The sequence below is a fragment of the Colias philodice genome, chromosome 13 (genome assembly GCF_061535455.1).
Source record: "Colias philodice isolate Cphi_HAF_F1 chromosome 13, ilColPhil1 Martin Lab GWU primary, whole genome shotgun sequence".
Classification (NCBI taxonomy): Eukaryota; Metazoa; Arthropoda; class Insecta; order Lepidoptera; family Pieridae; genus Colias; species Colias philodice.
Window position 1 is genome coordinate 8,196,034 of NC_143098.1, and position 23,786 is coordinate 8,219,819.

At 34.6% G+C, this 23,786-nt stretch overlaps 1 protein-coding gene across 9 annotated transcripts in view; it reads right to left on the reverse strand.

Moving 5' to 3' along the window:
- The window catches only part of Ip6k (Inositol hexakisphosphate kinase), a 43,812-nt gene that overhangs the window by 5,964 nt on the left and 14,062 nt on the right, over nt 1-23,786 (reverse strand). Inside the window, exons 1-6 of one of the 9 annotated variants that reach the window (XM_089702600.1) lie at nt 19,101-19,125; nt 7,402-7,572; nt 4,206-4,332; nt 2,404-2,527; nt 1,973-2,049; nt 376-551 (exon numbers count right to left, since the gene is read on the reverse strand). In XM_089702600.1, coding sequence (XP_089558726.1) covers nt 376-551; nt 1,973-2,049; nt 2,404-2,527; nt 4,206-4,332; nt 7,402-7,539 — 642 coding nt within the window. In that variant the 5' untranslated portion in view covers nt 7,540-7,572; nt 19,101-19,125. The other 8 variants (XM_089702598.1, XM_089702599.1, XM_089702601.1 and 5 more) reach the window with 8 other exon arrangements.

The following is a 23,786-nucleotide window of genomic DNA, read 5'->3' on the forward strand; positions in this document are numbered from 1 at the left end:
TAACTTATATTCTCTACAGGATCTGACAGGAATATGGTATTTATGTGAATACAGGTCTAGTTTACCTGCATGCCGCAGAGATGCACGCCGAGCGTGGCGGACGTGCTGGCAGCGCACTTAGCAATCCCTAACCATCTCTATCTTAGATCATACTTCTTTCACACAGGTATATAGTATTTACGCCCATACGATTAAGGTCTAGTATCGCGATCCGTACCTGCATGCCACAGAGTCGCACACCGAAAGTGGCATCGCATTTTTTCCCGCACGGGAATATTGTATTTATGCGTATACAAATAAGGTCTAGTTTCGCATCCCGTACCTTATCTCATAGGATTATGGTACTTACACTTATACAAATAAGGTCTATTTTACCTGCATGCCGCAGAGTCGCACGCCGAGCGTGGCCGACGTACTGGCAGCACACTTGGCGATCTGCTTGGTTCGCTTCTCAGCGCTCGCGTCGTCGCCGTGCTGCCGCGTGCCCATCTTGAGGTCGAGCACGCACGGCCGCCGGTACGAGGACGTGATGTTCTCCATCATGAGGAAATCTGCAATTAAGAGGAGCTTTTTAGATATTTTCACTACTTGTGTTACTAGTCGATTGTAGCGTTCTTATTAACCATGTTGGTTTGAAGGAAAAAAAGAGCCACTAGAGGATGCATCATTAGCTGACTTAACTGAAGTTGTCTTTCGCAAAAATGTAAGAAATAAAACCCTGTTATTTCGATAAATTACAACACGATTTTTAATTTAAATGTGTTTTTTTTTTAACTTGATTACATTACATATATTAATCACTCCTCAAATCTTCACAGTTACAGTATTCTCTTTAAAAGTTGAAAAGTTAGGCGTTCTGCGTTATTTAATCATTTTGGAGTCATTTATACAAAAGTTTATGAAAAAATACGATTTTATTTTTAATATTGTTGAGTTTATCTATCACGGCACTTTAGTACCTTCCTAATAATAATCAACATGCCCTGAGGGACTCGATCAATCTGACCCACATTCTACGTGGTGTCGTGGGAAATTAGTGTGTTCGTATCTTTAAAATATAAAAATCTCATGTATTTGAAATGAATTCAATTTCTTTCTTTATTTTCAAATGAAATTGAATTTCTGCGATTAGAACTATCGGGTTATTAAGTGATTCCATGTGGTCTGTAGTTTAGATTTTGGAATAGTGCCCAGATTATGGTATATTATATTATGACACTGAAATATGGCGATAGAAATAAAAAGAAAAATCTCTTGAATTCTCGAGTCGTAATATTATTGTTTATTCCATTACATAATTAACCGCATTTCAAAATATTTAATAAATAAATAACGTCTAACAATAATAAAAGATTATGTATTTACTTGTACGTAATTGACGCTAATGGTTTCATCATGAACTTGAGTTATTTTAATCTTGCTACAGTCATCTTTTATAATAGGTAAACACAGATGGAAGGTTTTCTCTCTATGCGTTTATTTAAACAGTGATAGAAATAAGATTTATTTTATTAAAAGTAGCTGCAGATGCATAAAAAAATAATAACGTTTTTGCCGTGAAATTATTATTTTGCTGGCTCTTAATTTTGTATCAACGAAAAGATTTAAGAAGTAATAATTGACAAATGTTCATTTAATTTAATAATTTTTAAACTGATATATTACAAACACAATAAATATATAAAATAAGTTGCATGTAACTTGTATGTTTCTCAATCATGCTATTTGTAATAATTATCTAACATTTATCTGATGTAACGTGATATTGCATTTATTAACAAGATATAGGTACAATCGCATTAATTCTTTTGTTCATTAATTAATGATATCGTTTTCATAAAAATACGTGTCTAAGTACAATTTTTCCTCGTTAGGAACTAGATGGCGTTGTTAGTGTAATGTCTATGAAAATGTATTAATGTAATACTAAATGAGGTCTCAGTACTTAGTATAATAGAGATGGCACACTTACATTGCTTATTAGAATTGTCCATATGCGCAATGCTCTTTAGCACTTCGCTCGCATTGCCGTTACGGTGTACTTTAAATCTGCAATAGGAAAGCGAACGGTTAGCGGGAACATTCGACGGGCCACAAAAGAAAAGAAGGAGCTAATTATTGAAACACAAGTGTAGTCCATATGGTTATATTGTTACATTGCAATCAAATATTATCATTACCACGACTCCACGATGCAAGTCATCGGAGGCTCGCAGTGTTAGAGTGCATCGCTCACTAGGGGGATATTCGCGTAAGTATTGCGATGGTATGAATAAATGGCGACGTCGGCGGGCCGGCGGGCCGGCGGGCCGGCGTACGTCAAACATTCTGAAATATGATAAAGGACACATGACAAGTGTCGAGGAGAGTACGGCGAGGGCGCGGCCGAGCCCGGATACGCACTTGAACACGTCGTCGCGCTTGCGCTTGCCGCCCAGCGACTGCTTGCGCCCGTTCTCGTCGCGGAAACATGGCGAGTACCGCTTTTCCAATTTCGTGCCACCCGTGTGAGAAGCCTGCATCACGCCTGCAACAAACGGCCTCATCATAAGTATTGCTGCTCGCTCGAGCTCTATCAAGCGAGCCTCGCTATTCACTATCAATTATTATCTTTTTTTTTTGCGTGATTATACGAGTATAGGGTATATATTTCAATAAAAATATTTCTAAACAGATAAAGTAAGGTATTATACGGAAAATCTATGCAAGTTGAAAGCCTGCCATTCCATTGAAAGTTGATGGCAGTCAAGAGTTAAACACCTCCAACAGTTTGCAATAAAATAATACATCATTTACTTACTATCGTGCAAGTTGCCAGCGTTACTTTAATGAAAAGTGAAAATTTAACGGTTAACGTAAGTTAAAAAGGGTTTGTATATCTTTTGTTTTGTGTATCTGTATTCGGTGTATATGCTGTAATGTATCATGTATCATGTTTGAACTGTGGCAGTAAAATTGTTCAGTACGCTGATGTGTAGGATGTTGCGATGTGGGTGCGGTGTGTGTAGGCTTTAAGTAAAGGTTTACAAACCCACAATGTAAAATTACCGCTAGGGCGCTAATAGAGGGCGGTTGTGTGACGAGCCGCCGGCGTCGCTCCGCCCGCCGCAGTGCCGCGACCCTTGCGACAACAAGGAAACTAATATTGTGTTCCTGACCCTGGCCCTCTCCCGCTCGCGCTCTTGCGACCAAACCCGCCTCCCGCGAGCATTCGGCTCGATCCTAATACAGTCAACGCCTTTCATCTCTATACCTCTGAGGTATGGCTAGCATTTATCGACTCTTCATACTTCACCATTTCATTACTCACAACAGTAAATTATTATTTTCCAAGTACATATTTATTATAAAAGCATTTATGTTAAGCACTAAATTATCTTTACGTACAGGACTTAAGATAGCATTTATCTGTATTATTTATTTATTTAACAATTTAATAAATATTTATTTACTCATTCAGTTCTTTTATTTACTTAGATAAAGGTCTCGAGTGAATAGGTATGAGTATAATATCCGCTTTTGAAAGTCAAAACGTACGGCCAAGTGCGTGCGACACTACGTGCGTTTTCGCACGCGATGAAGGTATAACTTTCCAATTCTATACTTTATGGTTTACAATTTACTGTGCTCGAATAACGATGTAGTCGATTGTAAGTAAACTTAATAATATTTAGTGATTGCGGTCGGCGGGTTTGCGAATCTCTCAGGCATCACACTGTCACTTTATTCATATTTTGGTATGATGGTCACGATCAATTGAGCAATAAGGAAAGTTGATAAAATTTGTTTTTCAAACAAATTCTACCGTGTAGGCAAATTAACGCATCCTCAAACATTCGAGTGCGTCGATATGAACGATAAGATTAAATATAAAATTAATCGCTTTCATATCGGACCATACTTTTTTCCGTGACGTAATCGTGTAACGAAATTACCGTTCAGTTCACACATTGTAAACATTGAACGTATTTATAAAACATTACATGTTAGGTTTTACGAAAAAGAAAAAAAACTTCCTTAATGCTCCAAAATGCAATAACATCAAACAGTACATAGAGGACTAAATAAAAAACAACACGTAGAGAATGATATACATAATAATATTAATAATCGATAAAAAAATGATGCAAATGAATGATTATGACACATTCAGCGAAATCTTAAAAGCAAACGAAACTTTACAATAGCAAAGGTGTAATGCTCACCTTTGTATCTGGGTACGAAACTCTGGATGTCTTCAGGAATGTTCTGGTAGAAATGCAGCTCCCTGATGTTGAGCGGCTTGATCACGGTGCTATCGTTTAATACTAACAGTCTTGTGTGACCGCCCACCTGAAAATAGCTAACATATCAGCATTCATTCATTCAAATACCTACAGCTAAAGAAACATTAATTAAAATATCTACAATAATTGTCGGAATCGTGCACACAATATGATAATGACGTCAACTCTATACAATAATGTCGATATTCTTTGCATTTTATATTGTACATTAAAGACTACATTTCGAACACATCCGTAAAGTTCTAGAAACTTTCTAAACCACGACACAATTGTATAGAGCCTGCCCGTGGTTACATAAAATCCCATGAGTAGCATATGAGCCAATGCCTTGTTGCCGGGTGGCGTTGTGTCATTGTTCGTTACTCACAATCCGAGCTCAATATTGACAAACAATGTACACGTGGATATGATATTATGCAGGCTTCGGTTATTTTTGGCAGTGCGTTCTTATCATAATCATCACCTTACCCGATAAGAACCCGCGATAGTTTTATTGTAATACAAACAAATCTACTGATAACCCACAAATCAAGAAAGAAATTTTTTTTTCGTATGGAATATTATCAAAATCCTAATCCATAATATCTGAGACAGGCCGGGTACCCATTAATAAAACGCAGGTAAATGCATTATAAAACAGTACCAAATGTAACTGCATATTGATTTTCTAGGGCCACTTCATTTTAGATGAGCCAAATGCCAAATGCCAATCCAATAGTAGAGCGAGACAGACGTAGTATCGATAAAGTGGATGAATAAATAGTATTTAAATGATGTGCAGTGGAACGAATTGAGGGTCAAAATACGAACAAACTGCGTCGATACGGCATTGACCCGCTGTTGTGCGACCGAAAAACACCTCTACGGAGTAAAGGTGGAATCAAAACACGAGAACGTACTGGAAACAACCATGACAGCGTTATCGCAATCGAAATAAACTCGTTTTCCGTTTATTTTTCCACATTATAATACATAGATTGTATAAATATAAATACAATAAAACAATAAAGGAATATAATATTTCATCACAAAGACTTTGACTAAAAACAATTCCTTTAACATTTTAGATGAAAACAACAATGAGAAAATTAACTAGGTTTTTATACTGTAAATTTCTGACGATCCTAACAAGTAGGTACTTGACTGAACTTCATTTATTTGAAACCTCATACAAAATAAAAAGGTACAAATTATTTTGAATCCTGAGTGACCAATACGGTAAAATAATTTAATTTTCATCTTTAACCAAATGAAAATGTATAAGTACTTACCGAAATTCACGAATAAATTCTTTTATTTTTCATATTATACCGAAAAACACCGTTACGAAGAATTAAAAAAAATCTATTTCGTTCCGCCACGTTCCGCAACTATGCTTCGAGAAGACCGACATTTCAATTCTTACTACTTATTCATTATTACTCATTGAACAAAGAACTAGGAACAGAATAACAACGCAAATCTGATACCGCTATACAAGATTAGCTCGCAAATGCTTTATATTTTCCTATAATTAACGTGAACGAACGGCATTTATCTAGAGACCATATAAAAACTTTCAAAATGGCTGTTCAACTGTTCTAAGTAGGTACGTCATAAACGCGTAAGCGGATTATAAGACTAAAGCAATTATTCACAATCCTAGGTGGTACTGCATAATGTAATATACAATACTTACAAAAAATAGGTACATTACTTGGCATTGGCTTAAGCTATTGAAGTCATGCTAAAATGACCAGTATATGACAAATCTTTTACTGTTCGAAGAGAAAAAAAATACCACCATCACTTCACATGTATATTCTTAATCATAGAAAATAATAGCGTCCATGGAAGGTGGCAATTTTATTAAAATTATTACAATTCATACGTGAAGCAAACAACATTCTATATTACAGACGCTTATTTCATAACAGACGAATATACAACAGAAGCAGAACAAAGCAATCAACGAATGTTTAGACTATAACATTGTTCCTAGTGTGGAGAAAAATAAACCAATTGAGAATTCATAACAACACCATCGTGTATGAGTAATTAAGCATATTTAATACACGACTGCTGCTACTGTGTGGACACAAACTTAAATGGACTCTGCTCATGCTTGCTTACTACTTAGTGACAAAGTATTAATTCAACAATGCAAGCTATGCGTATACAAGGTTATAATTTGAACAAATATTGTCTGCGTATTAATCATTGAAGTTTATTTAAACAAAAAACATAAACTGTACAGTAATACGAAAAAAGAATTACATTTATGATATAAACATAATTCTAGACCTTTAAATCATACAAGCAATGACGTAAACTCTTGGGAAAATTATTATAGAGTATCGCTATATTTGGAATCGGATACTTTGCGTGCCACTGATGGTTTGCTTACCTAATATAACATTATACATACATTATCAATGACGACACGGTTTATGTAATGCAACCAAACTAGATCGAATTTCATCTCCAAAGAAATCGATTGGTGAAATTAAAAAAATATCTAGTAGGTATAATTAATATTGAACAACACAATATATATATATGAGAAAGGTGTAATCTATAAGACGTCATCGGGCCATTAAAAAGCCAAAGACAGAATAAAATTGCGATAAAGATAAACACAAATAGCGATGCTAGGTCTATTGATGAGAAAACCTTTAAATTATTATATACTCCTGACATACAGGTTTTTACCTAGTTTGGGAGTCAGAGACTTCAGCATTTAAAAATGTTGTATTCTATTGTCAATAAAGAATTTTTATTTATTTATTTATTTAATACGTCCTGCCTGAGCATTTGAATGCGCACCACGTCCCAAAACTCTGCTCACCTTCGAAAGGGCGCACATTATAACGTGGGAAATGTCACAATTGCATAGAAACATCTAGTGTATCCTTTGCAACTCAGATGCCCCAGTTAATCATCGCCACTCCAGCTTGCGAAACATCATTGCACAACTTCTTTGATACAATAAGGGCTTGTTGTTTTGAATTCGTCGCGATTCTCCCGTATGTATCACGGGTCCAGAAAGAGCAAAACAAAATGCGCGCGATACGTTTCGTGGGGAATTCGCTCTTCCTGGCCAAGGTCAATGTCAGTAAAGCGTGTGATGTCTTACTTGATTGTGCAGCGGCAGAACGTCCACCTCGTGGCCGTCGTCTGGCGAGAGCGTGTGCGCGGCGGGCGGCTGAGTGCGTTTGCGCTCCACGCCTCGCCGCTCCGGCTCGCCCATGCCCCAGCCGAGAGAGTACACCATCACTTCGGTCGAGCCACCGCCGCCGCTGTCCACCTGCAGCCAAAAGAACATTTAAGATCAGCTCCGCCAGTTGATGATACAATCACTGATAGCCTATAACACTTTTTTTGGTGAAACTTTCATACATGAAAAGGTTAATATTCCCTTAACCTATCCAAATGTTGTGAAATTGGATATTAGTCATTGTAATAAAGTTGTTATCAAAGTACCAGTACAATTCAATAGTCATAATGGTTACTGTAAGTAAACGCAATATCAACCATATAACAACAAACAAATAAATTGATAAAAATTGGAAATAATGATTACTAAAATACCTGTGAATCATAACCGATAACAATATTGTATATAAACATTGTCATAAATAGCATAAATTCTTGGAATTAGAAAAACATCACTTAGTGGGTACACCAATAAAAATACAAATCGATAGCGTCAATTACGCCATTACCCCTAACACGCGACTATCGTCTTGAAGAAGTGAAGTTGAAATGAGAAGGAAAATAGCAAAATCTAGGTAAAACCAAGACTGAAAATTGACGTCTTAGTAACGACATTGTCACGTATGTCAATCATGACTGGCATAATATGTGGTTCATGAAAAGTAAGACAGAAAAAAAAGTGTTGTGTATAATGTTCACCATTCATTTCATGTATCAATTTTCTCGGGGAAATTTGCAAAACTATTAATACTGTCCATATTTATCTCTAATACTGCAATTATAAATATGTAACTGTAATACATAATAATATGCACAAAAGGTAATTTAACTAAAATTAACGAAGCGAGTTGTTTGGAACAAAACATGACAATGGACTATTTTATAATAAAACAAGTGATAAGGGCACGTGCGTCAGTATTTACTTAACTGACATATTTAGCTTAGTATCAACTAATTCATTTGTAACAATTATAAGGTAGACTTTGACTTATTATTGAATCAATATTGAATTATGATATTAGAACTGCGTAGTACCAATACACACTTCAGATATGTCTAGAATAGACGCATGCTTACGCACACGCCACACAGCTAACACTTGTTCTTAATAAACAAATTGTTCACTTAAAATTTTATATTAGAGACCATGATATTAAAGTTGTAGAGGTAAAAACAACTACGTTATACAAAAACAAACAACCATTCATAATATAGGGAATAATCATTGTCTGATGTAAGAGATGTACCTCATTGCAATAAATCAATACTTTATATATAAACTATGTATGATAATAACTCCAATGTCGCAAACCACTTCACTTTCGTAACGATTATAACATATAATGAAAGGCACGAGTCAATAAATAGCACTTGTTGTAACAAAGAATCGGTTCATGTCGGTATAAATTGTCCAAGATGATACAAAACTAGTTTTGTTGAGACTTTTCGTACTCAGGTCAGGGAACCGGGCCTGTTAGTTGCTGACCGGAGCATTCTGCTACTCGGTTAGTGACCGTGCTTCGCATAAAAAATTCCTTTTGTTCCCTCCCTGCGGCAATCACGTCGCCAGACAAGGACACTGACGTCCTCTCTGGAACGATCCCGAGATTTGTGCCTTGGTCTTGACAATACTCGGTTACATTAATATTGGCCTTTGTCTTTATGCGCAATTCATAATCACAAGACTATATTTTCCATTTTATGTCAATCAGCAAGACCAAAATAAACAATTCAAAACGGATAAACTATAAATATATTGGTTCTAAAATAGATCTCTATTTACAGTCCCATTGACGTTTTGTTTTATTTACTTCGATCCAGCTGCAAATTTCAAGATGCAAGGCAATTAGTTGTTTGGAAAACAACACAGCGTATTGACGTCCGACGTCTTTATGTGTTACCTATGATGGGAGTGACGTAGTGAATTGTGGGCCAAGAGTGCGGGAGTCGTAGCAACGATTGCGTTGTACCAACGTTACCAATTCGGCGTCACCAAATTAGACGCGAACATCTCGCCAGCTGCCCGCAAAGTTTATTTGCGTGACGCTAAAGCCCCGCCCTGACCTGTTCGCCTGACAATATCCCAACGAACCACAAATGAAAACGACAACTTTACGTCATTACTAGAACAATAATAACACCAGTTATATTTAAGGGCCGATTTTTCAATGCTTGGATAAAACTTATTCGTCGAATAATGTATAAAACTACCATTTTAAAAACGTAATCTAATTGCCCGTATTTGACAGTTTACGTGACATTTTAATATTATCGTGTAATACTTTATTGGACGGATAAGTTTTATCCAAGCATTGAAAAATCGGCCCTAAATTTAATAAATTTAACTTGCCGATGACAGACAGCATCCGTTTAGAAGGAAAGTGCAATGAAAACAAGCATTCAAAATTAAAATTTGCATAAAAGAAACAAGAGTGTGACTTGAATTTTAAGTGTTTTGAACTTCACACCGATTACTCTATAAATTAACATAGAACCTTGAAACACGGAATAGCTGATATATAGTAAACAGATCAAAATAGGAATAAAAAATACCTGTATATTTTAGTGGAAAATTAATCGATTAAGTACTCATTAGTTACTTTATATTTAATTTACAGACTTATCTCCTAAAGTCATCGTTAATATGGACGTCGTAATATGGTTGCTGAGTACCATTTTTAACATGCCAATACAAACATATATTTTTTCTATGAAAACATAATTTCATGATATTTTAATACCTCAATATACCTACCTGAGTAAATAAAATACACATCGTACACCATGATCCTTCACAATTATTATTATTATCATATATATTATATATCTATAAATTGCTTTATGCGCTAATAAAAACACGATCTTACACAACAATAATGTAAATATACTTACTTGCCCAGAAGGTCCGAGACCAGATAAATAAGTCATATCTATATGCAGGAAAAATACGCATGTCTTGCATAGTAACAACATAACGAAGCGTATACAAAACATATCCTGCAATGAGCAAATAGAAACAAAACAATAAACCTGCTGCAGATAAAAGAACAATGGATCTATCGTTGTAGGACAGCGTATGAAGTGTATGACTATACAGTGGCACTTTTGGTCATATTTAAACAAAAGCATACGATACAAAGCATCTAAATCTAAGGTTATTTGTTGGGCGGTGTCATGTATTGTTTTGAGGGTTGTAGTATCATCGTGTCTTTTATTCGTCGTGAAGTCTGATCATAAAACTTGGATGTATCTATAGAAATTTATTTCAAAATTTATCTAGTTCAAGGAGCTTTTGAACTATGCGGTGAACGGCGTATTTATTCTGCTCTTAGTATAAAAGCAATATAGAATGGTGGAAATCGTGGAATATCTATAAAGTTAAAACATAAAATTTAACAAAGAAATAATACAATATCTTAAGAAATTTACGATAACGAAGATGAAGACGTTGGTAACTAGGTAATAGAAACATAGGTAATCAGTCATGTTATCAAAGGTGCAGAATAAAATAAATCATGGAAAATTCAATAAATATATCTACGATTTTTTTTCCTTAATTACTAGTTATTTATAACAGAAAGCACTAGAGTCAAAATAAAAATTTTAACTAATTTTAATATTTTAACTGTAGAAGCTTATCTCAAAATGGTCTGAGCTAAAAAATGCCAACTTACTCTTTTAATTAACTAAAAAATGATGCTGATAATGTTTTCAGAACTGTACAAAATGATAATATGCTAGAGAACCAACTGTAGGAGTCAAACATGTGTATTGCTACAATTATTATATGCAATGATTGCGAGCGAACAGAAATAGGTTGACATCAGGTCAGTGGGTCGTGGGACAGAGTCTGCTCAAAGCATGTGTACATACGAGTAACGAGATATCGAATCACGACCTGCGCAAACCATAACAACCGCAGAACTAAACGATGCATTGACAATTTCGCACCTGCTCTGAGATAACAATCGTGCAGCTTCCGTTTGGCACGCTCTGCCAAGGTCTACCTGTCTTCTTTCTCATGCATAATATATAATACAATTATAATCATTCCGTCTATCGACCTCTGTCAAAACTGTGTTAAGATTAAAATTTGTCCTGATAATAAGAATATTACGAAGAAATAAAATAAAGTCGCTCAGCATACCAAAGTTCGCTTTGCTAAACTATATGTTAAACATAATATACATAGTACTAAAAATTCTAGTAATATACATAGTACTAAAAATTCTAGCAACGGTTATATCTAATCAATGTTCACAAACAAACCATCCAGTAATATGCATTTCCTTCCTTTATCTTATCAAAATTCTTATTCAAATATTGATGCAATAGTCAGGTCTATGAATTTTGATAAATTTAGCAATGGTATAACTTTAACCATTTTATGGTAAACTAGCTTTCCGCCCGCGGCTTCGCCCGCGTTTTCAAAGAAAAACCCGTTCCCGTAGGATTTCTGGGATAAAACCTATCCTATGTCCTTTCTCGGGTATCAAAATATCTCTATACCAAATTTCATGCAAATTGGTTCAGTAGTTAAGGCGTGATTGAGTAACAGACAGACAGACAGAGTTACTTTAGCATTTATAATACACACACCGGCACAATTAGCGGAACAGAAACCGATACGCGAGAACATCGTCTGGGATTTGATCGAATGGCAGCAGGTTCTCTTTACTGATGAGTGCAGAGTTCTTTTAAAACAGATCAATGGGAGACAGCGAATATGGAGACATAGAGGAGAACGCCAAATATAGTCTAATTTTGTCACAGTGGCTTATGGTGGCGGCTCGATTATGGTTTGGGGAGGGATATGTTTGAGAGCTCGCACGGAGTTAGCGATAGTCACAGGAGGGACCATGACAGCAGATAGATACATCAGAGACATTTAAGAAGAACATTTTGTACCATTTGCCCCATTTATTGGTGATGACTTTATTCTAATGGAAGATAGTGCTCGTTCTCATAGTGCACAATCGGTACAGGCCACGGTATGTCTGAGCCACGTAGGTAAAACGGGTGATGCAGTGGCCAGCAAATTCCCCCGATATGAATCCGATAAAGCATGTCTGGGACTTGCTAAAAAGAAGGGTTAAATCCAGAATGCCACCCCCCAACAATCTAAATGAACTTGGAAACGCATTACTTGAGAAGTGGGAGCGGTTGCCTCAAGAAATCATCGATAACATAATCTGTAGCAAGCCCAGACGAATGGAAACCGTAATGAAAGCAAGAGGGGGAAACACTCGTTATTAATTTTGCTTTAATTTAATTGTCAAATCATTTAATGCTTACTTTTTTTATTTTTTTGTGATGGTTCATAATCATCTAAAAATTTCACTTATTTCAAATTTCTTTATTTTTCAATAAAAAATAACGAAGACTTTTCAAAGTCGTTGTTAAAAGATATTAATCAAGTATCAACTTGTTATTTTGTATCTAATTACATTTTCGTCAAATACATATATGCGTTATTATCTCATAGTCTCACTTTTTTTCTGTTCCGCTATTGTGCCGCCTGCCGGTGTGTATATTAAGTATGGACAATGTAAAGATCTATTCCTTACTCCGTAATTGCACATCATGGAATCTTGGAAATTATTTGTGACCTAGTATGTATTGTAGAAAATTTGTATTTGATAAGAACATTTTCATCTTAACTCAGTGCACAGTGTTTTATATTTGTATAAACAGGAGTGTTTTTAGATATAGGTTGTGGACGTCAAATAATAAACTCCCGAATGTTGGCGCCAGTCATTTATAAATTCGTCCAGTGTGATATTTATATCATTGCGGTATTAAAATAATAAGATGTATCGTTTTAAAATTAGCCGTTTATCTTCGGCATTTGTTCATTGCATTCTGTCCAATATATTTTGGTAATAAATTTAAAAAAGAAGGCCAAATCAAAATTGTCATGTCATAAAGAGAGATCCAGGGATTTGTAATAATCATCAGATTATTACAAACATGTTATTTAATTATCTGTTGATACCATATTTAGAAGTACCTAATGAGATGATGTTCATACAAAGTAAATAAGAGAAAACTTCACACAATCTCCATATAAATGCACGTAAGCAAATGTTACTCCTCAAGGATTTTGGCCCTAAAAAGGTATTCTGTGCTTCAGATCCACGATATTACTAAACTGCCACATCGTGGAAACGTTGCCAAAAAATGCATTAACGATACGTCATACGCTCATCTTATCCTAATTCCACAGCTTTTGAAATATTTGTCATGCCATCAATGGCGATACATAATGCTGCCTCTGTTAATACAGTAGAATATAAAATTATAAAGTATACAGCGTAGATGAAGCTTGCCAAGACCTGAGTCACTATTTTCATTCATGGAAATCCATGACTTACGAATTTCATTTTATTAAAGCCCATCGAGTGATCAATATAAGAAACATGCGGCTATAAATTAATATGAACTCGAAATTATTTTCCTGATGAGATCACAACTATGTATAAATTCAAGTTATTGCAGACTGCAAGACAAAATACTTAAGTGCGACCTTGAGCTTGACCTGGCAATCAGAAAAAAATATAATTACATAATAACAAGCAGGTGGCACGTACTGTTTGTTGTGTTGGACTAATAAATAATTAGCATCCGAGTTTGAAGCAACACGCCCACGCTTTAAATAGCACCTAGTAACAGCTAATCTGCGATATGATGTGTAGTCAAAATTAGGATGGAAGATATCATTATATTTAATTTTAAGAGACATAACGCACCTTTACTGCCACCAGCCACGAAAATATAATTTATTCAGACTCTTTACTTGATTCGGGTTACTTTAAGCCACGGCCAGGTCTTTTGAGTTATTTATTACATGTTTTTAACTCATACGACACAACCTATAGACAATTTTAACTTTTTAAGTTAACATTTGACTTTTATGGAATAATAAGCATTTAGTGATTAAAGTAAAAGAAAAAGAAACCAACAAAATTATGACAAATTCTGGCGGAGCATGCTATTCTCCAGAAATTAAATGATAACCAATATGAACATTGACAGTAGATATGTCTTCAAAAGCATCGTTGTCCAATTTAAGTCGATAGAATATAATAATATTTGGGATTCATTTTATGTTCACACAAAACTGTGTTAAGAGGTAACACAAACATTACACTTGGAGCTCACAACTTCACAAGTCGTGTTGGTGTCGGATTTTATATGTACCACAAAATTTTACTATATCAAGAGAATTGGATATTGATATCACTCAATTTTTTGTGACTTTTAATGTAGAGTAGGTATATAGTACATACAGCTTGCTCGTATACATTACAACATACATTAAAAAGGAAGTGTTTAATAATATAACGGTGTATTGAGTATTCGGAGGAGCTTTCTAGAGGCCAAACAAGGCTTACAACATAGCATCGTTGCAGCGGGTCGCGGTTCCCAACTCACTTTCACTGAATATGTAGACAACAATCTTGAAATTGTATTTTATTTGCCGTCCATGCGATGGAAATATTTTGATTCCTTTATTCAGTTTTGTACAACAATATAAAGACATTTTAAACAACGAAATTGAGTGTTAGGAGTACGGTTGCAAATACATATAAGCAATTTGCAAAAGATGTGACTTGAATGTGTGTCCTCCTTGCGTTGCTTTAGCAAATAATAATGTAGCTTTTAAATTTCTTAATTTAGTGATTGGAATCCAATTATCAGGATTGGCAATAATCGTCCACGAAATAATTTAAGACATTTAACTATGTTCTGTAGCAAAACGAACATCGATTTAAATTCCTAGAAAAATACATCCTATAAGGTACACAGCAGCTAACTACATTACAAATGTCAGATTCACATATACAAACATCCGGCCATTTGCTTCGTCAACAACCGCTAATCTATGAACGTGCCTAGTTTGCTCGTGATATAAATCGCTTCACTAATATTTTTACAAACTGTGCTCTCTAATCAGAACAACAAAGAACCCCTTCATGTAGGTACGCCCGTAAATCAATGTTGTGAATAAAACAGTCGTAAACCATTACCCGATATGCCCGTAAAGTTAAATTCGTTTAAGATGTTTGAATATTTCATGTTCAAAGGCACGTCCGCGTACAGGTCAAGTGTATGTGTCAAATAATAAATAACAAAAACTTATCGGTCTCCTTGGTCGCTTCCGTTGTTATCAGGGTTGTTATAAGGTAAGTCGTGTTGTTGTTACTGTTGCAAATTGCTTTTCAATTGACGGAATTAATTTATTGTATTTTAAACTTGATATTAATTGATATTGCTTTTGATAAAACATTCTACACAAACAAAGAGCCATAGATCCTCTATTGCACTATTGTAAATGCGAAGGCTGATAATAATATTAGAGCTCGGAATGGAGTAAAAGTCATGTACCTACTTATAAAATAATAATTATATTGTGTTTGCATTAGCTAATATTAATTTTTTTGTGTTTGTATCATATCTATTTAATGTTTTGGCGATGATAGTCAATGCTTTTTGTGTACGACGAAATGTGATTAAACAAAGTTTACGTAAACTGTGGCCTTGTGGAATGACTTACCATATAAAATTGCCTTCACATATAAATCATCACGTAATAATTTAATTAAGATAAGCTTGGAAACTTTCGCATAGCGATAAGTCTCCAGGATCATAATAATTTACTTGTATTATGAAATTCAAGGTTTCTCTACATTTTTTGTAGAGCGTTGAACCGAGTCAGATTTTTTATTAAAACAATAACAGCTCTACATATTTAAGATGATAACAATTTAAATGGTGGCGAATGGCTATTGTTTACTGAATATGTATTAATTCATTTTTGTGAAATATAACAGACGTAGGTAGGTACATAAAAACAAACAACTCTATCATGTTGCGTTGTTATTTAGACTTTAACAGGTTTTATGACGATTATTTACGAAGTTGTAAAAAAATCTAGTGCCGTTAATTATACTGTCCAACGGGAGTGGTTTTCAGTAATTTTATAAATGTTTTGACTAAGATTGCAATGAACATAGTAGCGTAGCAATAACACTTAATAACCACGTGTAGTTGCAATCATTGTTACTTATTCATTTATTGTTTTGGACATTTAAGATAAGAGTACCACTATCTCAGTAGAGTCAAATACTCATGACGTGATGCTTGATGACCATGAACGATACAAACATTTGGCGGTCGATAAAATTTATCTATAAATATGTCGAACAACATTTTTGGTTTAAATATAACATACAATTCATCTCAACATAACAACATACAAAAAAGAGAAAATATAAAAAAAAACTTGAAGTCAACATACTTGACTGTAAACTTCCTTGAGCCCGCTCGTGGTGAAATCCCAAATTGGAACACGTTCACGATGAAATAGTACGTTCCTATCAAAAGCACAAACACTGCTACTGACACAGAATATTACCCAACACAAGAACACGAAATAGGTGGAGCGCCTTACGTTTTAACACACTTTGTATGAAAGCTAAACTGTTTTGTATTCACAAAAGAATAAATAAGCAATTTAAAACTGGTTTTCACTCGTGAAGCTGGGGTTTGAATAAAACAAATATAATACAAAAATAAAACGGAGATACCCGAGAACACTTGTTTCCGTCTGCGTTGCGCATTACTGACTGAAACGAGTCGCGAACGGCGAACCACGAATCAATGTTAGGCATTATAGCTATAGTGTGCGCCGCGTGTTGTGTGTACGATGAACGCACACAAACACGGTCACAGGGGCAGACCGAGGGACAGCTTTGTCTGCCCGGAGAGACTACCTTCTGTACAGATACGATACCTGTTCGGCCATTAACACTGATTCTGACCTTTGCTAATTTTTTTTATCTTGCTTGTTATCAATAATTCATATCTCGCTCAAGGGATTAATGCAATGAAACAAAACAACTTAGATCATTTATATTATTATAAATAAGAAAAACGAAAAAATACAAAAAAAATCCAGTAAAGGAAAAAGGGATGGCAGTTGTTGACACTATTACAGGCCAGGAATTAGTATACACATGAATAATTTATGATGATAACATCGACTTGATTCAAGTTTTGTTTGAAAACCAGTTCAATTCAGATATTACCTACGAAAGAGATCATGTAATAAGTGACCGTCATTAAAGTCAATTGATCAAATTAGGGATGTAACGATACCGATACCGATACCGATATATCGGCCGATATATCGGCAAGCCGATATATCGGTATCGCCGATAATAAATCAACCGATACCGATATTTTTTTATTAAATTCTTTCTTTTCTTTTATGTTTTTGCATTGTATTCATTCATTTTGATTTATTTCTGTTTCTGTAATAGTGTTAAGGAAGAGCGGAACCTCCTGAGTCCTGACACAAGCATTTTATTTGCTTACTAGGAGTGCTCCAATCACAAATTTGTTTATGTAAAGGAAAGAAATAAATAATTTTGAATATTTTTAATTTTTAACGTGATAACGTTTTTAAAATCGTTTTAGTTGGGTGACATGTTCATAAACTTGTGTCACACCAAAACCTCACGAGCGCGATCGCAGGTATAACGAGAGAGAGACGGACCGATCTCCCGTTTCATCTCGAGCGCTGCCACTGCATTATGTTATCACGTAAACATCTCGATCGTAAACCTACTTTACAAACAACCAATTTTTTTGATATCAAATACTTAATTCAAAAACCCGCGCCCAATGAACGATGCGGGAGGCCGCCCGCGCGTGCGCACTTTGTTTTCTGAAAAAACTCTACCAATAGTAAACTTTTATTAGGTACTGATTGTATGTGTATTACTTAAAGTTTAACTGACTTCGTAAAATAATAATACTAAAATAAATGGTTTTGTTGTTTTTTGATTTGGCATTTTTATTTAAAAGAATACGATTAACAGTTGTCTCTGTTAAATGTTGGTAACTTTTTATGCATAATTCACTATTTATTTTTCTACCAAGCCATCGATATCGGTATCGGTATCGGTATCGCCGATACATTACTACAAATATCGGTATCGGTATCGTATCGGCAAAATCATGTATCGTTACATCCCTAGATCAAATGTTATCGCATCATCTACATTTATTGTTTGGGTCAAGAGCTACCTTCAAATAATCTGTTACTAATTAAAAATTAAGCACAAATCGTTTTTACATTATTTGAAAAATTAAGCTATAGAAAGATCTCTCAACGACAAGATACGTCTTACTCTCGTTTCCGAAATTGTTTATGAATAACATGCTATTTTCCTCGTGTAAATTAATGCGTAAAAAATTTAAAATAATTTATATTAAAGGTAAATCTCAGATGCCAAGTGCATAAAATTTAAGTACTTCGGAGTTCTATATCATTTTCTTCTAGAATAGATTATAATAAAGGTAAGGAATAAATAAAAATAATAATAATAAATATAAGATAGCCGAAACCCATTTTGAAACTATGTAAAAAATAATAAACGTATGACGAATAAAAAAATCTAAGCCAAAGTTCCGAGACGTTGTCCAAACCATTGCAAAAAACAATCGCCACAACCCAACGTATTGTTCAACTCAAAGAAGTCGCTTTCAAATCCAAAAATTCATGCACAAAAATTTTAAAAAATTGTACAGTGAACGAACGAATGAATTTACCTCGTCAATACGTTCGATGAGTGTAGTCGCCACAGAACAATAAAAACAAATAGAAGTGCGATAATGTCATAATTAGTATGAAAACCAGTGTCGCCAAACCCACACATTTAAACCGATAGTTATACAGTACACTACAAGTAAACTATGCCTTTGATTGGACAGCTTAATTTGAGTAAAAACTGACTTAGGTTATAAATTCAGCATTTCAATATGTACCCTAACGCACCATGTTACGGTTTATTTTAGTATAACATCTCTAGGTATATTAGCTGTTTTGTTTCTCATTGCACAGAAATTCCAAATTCGAAAAACATTCAGCTACTCCACAACAGAGGGCGTTAGTTTTCGATAGATATAACTTTGAACCTCAACACATAGAGATAAGGTTGAAATTTGTGTCACTCAACATTAATGACATTAACTTGATATTTATCTGATGCTATGCCCTGAGGGATGACAGCCTTGTTATCGATATCGAGATATCGATAATTCACAAATAAATATTTTTTGTGTATTTTTTTTTCTTTCTATTATACGAGTATAGTATAATGTGTCACATTTTGGAGTATGTTTATTACTACTAAGTACGTCTTTTTATATTATTATTATTAAATAAAAAACGGAATAGAATAGTATTAATCTATATTTACAAAATACAAACAGAAAATATGCATTATTTTAAATCTTGGAACTGCCGTAGGTTTGCTGTATCGATGGCCTTTGTTAGACTGCTAAGTGCTGTTCGGCATTCAGTTAACTCGTCACGTTGCATTTATCCATTTCTCTTTTAAATTAGCCTCTTTGGGAAATCTGTAAATAAATTGGACAAATGAAAGCTAAGGAAAAATAAAATAAAATTTAATATTTATAATGTTTGTCTTTTCTAAAGTATCGATACTGTCGATATGCGCCACAAGCATCACTAAAGCGACATTCGTTTGTTTATTGCAATAATATTCCAGAAATTCTTGTTTGCTGTTCAATCTATAATAGTACTAATTTCTTACGTATTAAGGTTCATTTTGACTAGATATTTGTATACAATTTTGACAAATTACAAGCGAAGATATAACATAAAATATTATATGTAAAATAAATAAAAATAAGACTTACCGATGGTATGAAATGCCTCCATTGCTGATATTATTTCGTCTGCTATCATTTTTGCACTCTTATACCGAACAACACGTCCTAATTAATGAATAAATACGGAAAAAAGGTTTGACAGCTGACAACCGACTCGAATATTTTTCTGCGCACAACTGAGAGCAAGTTAGGTGATCTTACCTTACAAGTGACACGTGGGCCACGCCCACATCACACTTCTATCTACTTTACTGTTCTGTGGTAGTCGCCGTATATGCGATGTCAGCGTGCGTATCTGTAGGCAGCGACGTGCGACGCGCACCTGAGAGTAACATGGTTTAACTTTAAATCAGTACCGAGATCCGCTGCCCGTCTCCACGGACCACCGCTGATACACTGATAACGTTCCAGATAGCGTACTGTTGCTCTTTGTGCTTTATCGTTGGCCAAAACGTCAACAATGTACAATATACATATTTTTTTTATTAATTTGATTGATTGTCGAATGCTTGCTGGCAAATTTTATGGATTAGCCGTGGAAATTTGTTGTTATCGAAATATGTAATACGTTTTCGCAAATTTTTATGTTCATATAAAATATTAATTATGGAAATGTGTTAAAGAGGATGGGGATTCAGACGCTCTGAAAAATTCTATTAACAAGCTCTCCTTGACAATAGAGTGAAAGGGAGAAGAGTCTCTATCCTTGTGCTCTAGGAGTTATAATTGTTATTATTTATTTTCTTTATCCATTTAAAAACGAATGTTTATTCTATTTATCGCAAAATACACTTGTTATTTTCTATGTAAATGAAAAGATAATAATTTAGTGTTCGAATTAATATTATCTTTCTTTGTATATATATAGCTTATACAAAGACAAACAATGTGATTTACATTGCAAAGGATAAGTAAAATTCCGTTAATTATAATGTTAAAATAGATAATACATAAGACCCATAAAGTCAAGTGCATGTTTCTTATTTTTTACCATGAAATATTAAACATTTATACGCGTCTTATTTTAATAAATTACAATTTGATTTGGATATAATCGTGTTTTTAATATTTTATCAATTTATTAAATTTACTATAAATAATAGAAGATGATTAAAAAACATTTGGACTTGATGTTACATCTTTTGCCGTTCATATATGCTTTTACTTTAGCAGTTACATTTATCATATCCCTACACTCATTAGTATTGCATAATTATTCTGATATAAATTCTAAACATAATTGACCTTAACCTTATCTTTAGCAAGGTATATTGAATCGCGTGCCATTCAATATCAATGTACCGAAATATCTTATCGATCAACAACATCCTCCACCTTTTCGGCTTTGACAGATATTGAATATCAGGATTAAAATTATATTTTTAGACTTTCAGTTGAAATGTTTAACTAGAAGAAACCCATTTCATTCTAATCTCCTACCAAAGTGTGCTCAAAAGATTTGTAATGGTTGTGGTCACTCGTCCTTGTACCTTTTTACTTTATTAGTTAGTATGAAAATCTATATCTCTTCAATGTATGTTATATTTTCAATGTAATAATATCTTATCTTATATATAAAATTCTCGTGTCACAATGTTAGTCTGCATACTCCTCCGAAACGGGTGGACCGATTCTCATGAAATTTTCTGTGCATATCGGGTAAGTCTGAGAATCGGCCAACATCTATTTTTCATATGTACCACGGGCGAAGCCGGGGCGGACCGCTAGTCTTATATATAAAATTCTCGTGTCACAATGTTAGTCTGCATACTCCTCCGAAACGGGTAGACCGATTCTCATGAAATTTTCTGTGCATATCGGGTAAGTCTGAGAATCGGCCAACATCTATTTTTCATATGTACCACGGGCGAAGCCGGGGCGGACCGCTAGTCTTATATATAAAATTCTCGTGTCACAATGTTAGTCTGCATACTCCTCCGAAACGGGTGGACCGATTCTCATGAAACTTTCTGTGCATATCGGGTAAGTCTGAGAATCGGCCAACATCTTAGATTTTTCATATGTACCACGGGCGAAGCCGGGGCGGACCGCTAGTATGTATATATAATAATTCATGGTGTTCCTCGTCTATATATAATCGAGCTCTACTTGCCTACTCAACTCTATGATTTTTCCGATAACAAAATACATATTTTTATTCTCATAATATAAAAACAAATTTATTGACTTCAGTGGGTAGCTAAATTATTATTCGAGGGGCATATAAATCGAACATCTTTTAAGGTTACAATTTCCACAGAACTCGAACAAAAGGTTATCCTTACTTATGATCTATATCGCACTTTAACACGAAATTTCTATAGAAGCATTCGGGCAACGACCGAAAATATGTATTTTGATTTGGAATAAACATGCTCGACATTTTTCCCGTTTACATGCGTATATAAGAGACTGTTGAAACTACTAGTTATAATTCCTAAAATAAAATTCTGCGAATAAATGTATTTTCAATTTTGGATGGAATCCTAAAAAAATAGAAATAGACTAATTATAATCTGCACTTCTCTGAAGGTTAGCTTTCAAAGTAAACACATCTGTGAAATTGAAAGATCAGAAATATGAATTCCATGGTCACGATCGAAATTATTTAGATTTATATTTAATCTTATGATACCTATCAAAATATCCTTAATTTTATTAAAAACATCAAAGTAGAAACTACATAAGGGACGAGAACGCAGATGAACTGACGTGACAATTATAATAATTAATCTACTCAACTTAATGGCATACGTAGTACCTGCGGTGGACACTGGAGTTCAGGTAGATGTTATCTACCTGGACTTCAAAAAAGCCTTTGACACAGTAGACAATGATGTGCTATTGGGAAAGCTTGCGGGGGTGGGATTTACTCCGAAACTGATAAAGTTCTGGGCCTCCTATATGAAAGACAGACAACAATATGTCGACTATAATGGCTGCGAATCGCAGTCATATTTCACTAGATCAGGTGTAAGTCAGGGAAGTAACCTCGGTCCTTTAGAGTTCACTATAATGATTAATGACCTGCCGGACGTCCTCACTTATGGTCAGTGTTTACTATTCGCAGATGATTTGAAATTATACGCCGAAGTAAGAAATCTATCGGACTGTGAACGCCTACAAAATGATGTTTCTATGATCCTTCATTGGAGTAGTCAGAACAAGCTTCACTTCAATCCGGCTAAGTGTTCAGTAATGAGTTTCCATCGAACTCAGTCTCCTCTCTTGTACGACTACAAAATAGGTCCAGTTTCAATTCAGCGTATGACGCAGGGTAGGGACTTAGGCGTTTGGTTCTCTTCTGATCTAAGATTTCGTGACCATATAATAAAAACATGTAAAACGGCATACAGGAACCTTGGATTTGTTTTGAGACAGGCTAAAGATTTCACTAACATTACAACCCTTAAGGTCCTGTATAACGCGTTAGTAAGAAGTCGTTTAGAACATAATGCAGCAATTTGGGCTCCTCATGAGGACAAATATAATTTAATGTTGGAGCGGGTCCAAAATAAATTCATGAGACACTTATATTTAAAATTGTACGGTGTATATCCTTTTTATCCGTTGATGTACCCAACCTTATTTGTATTGGGT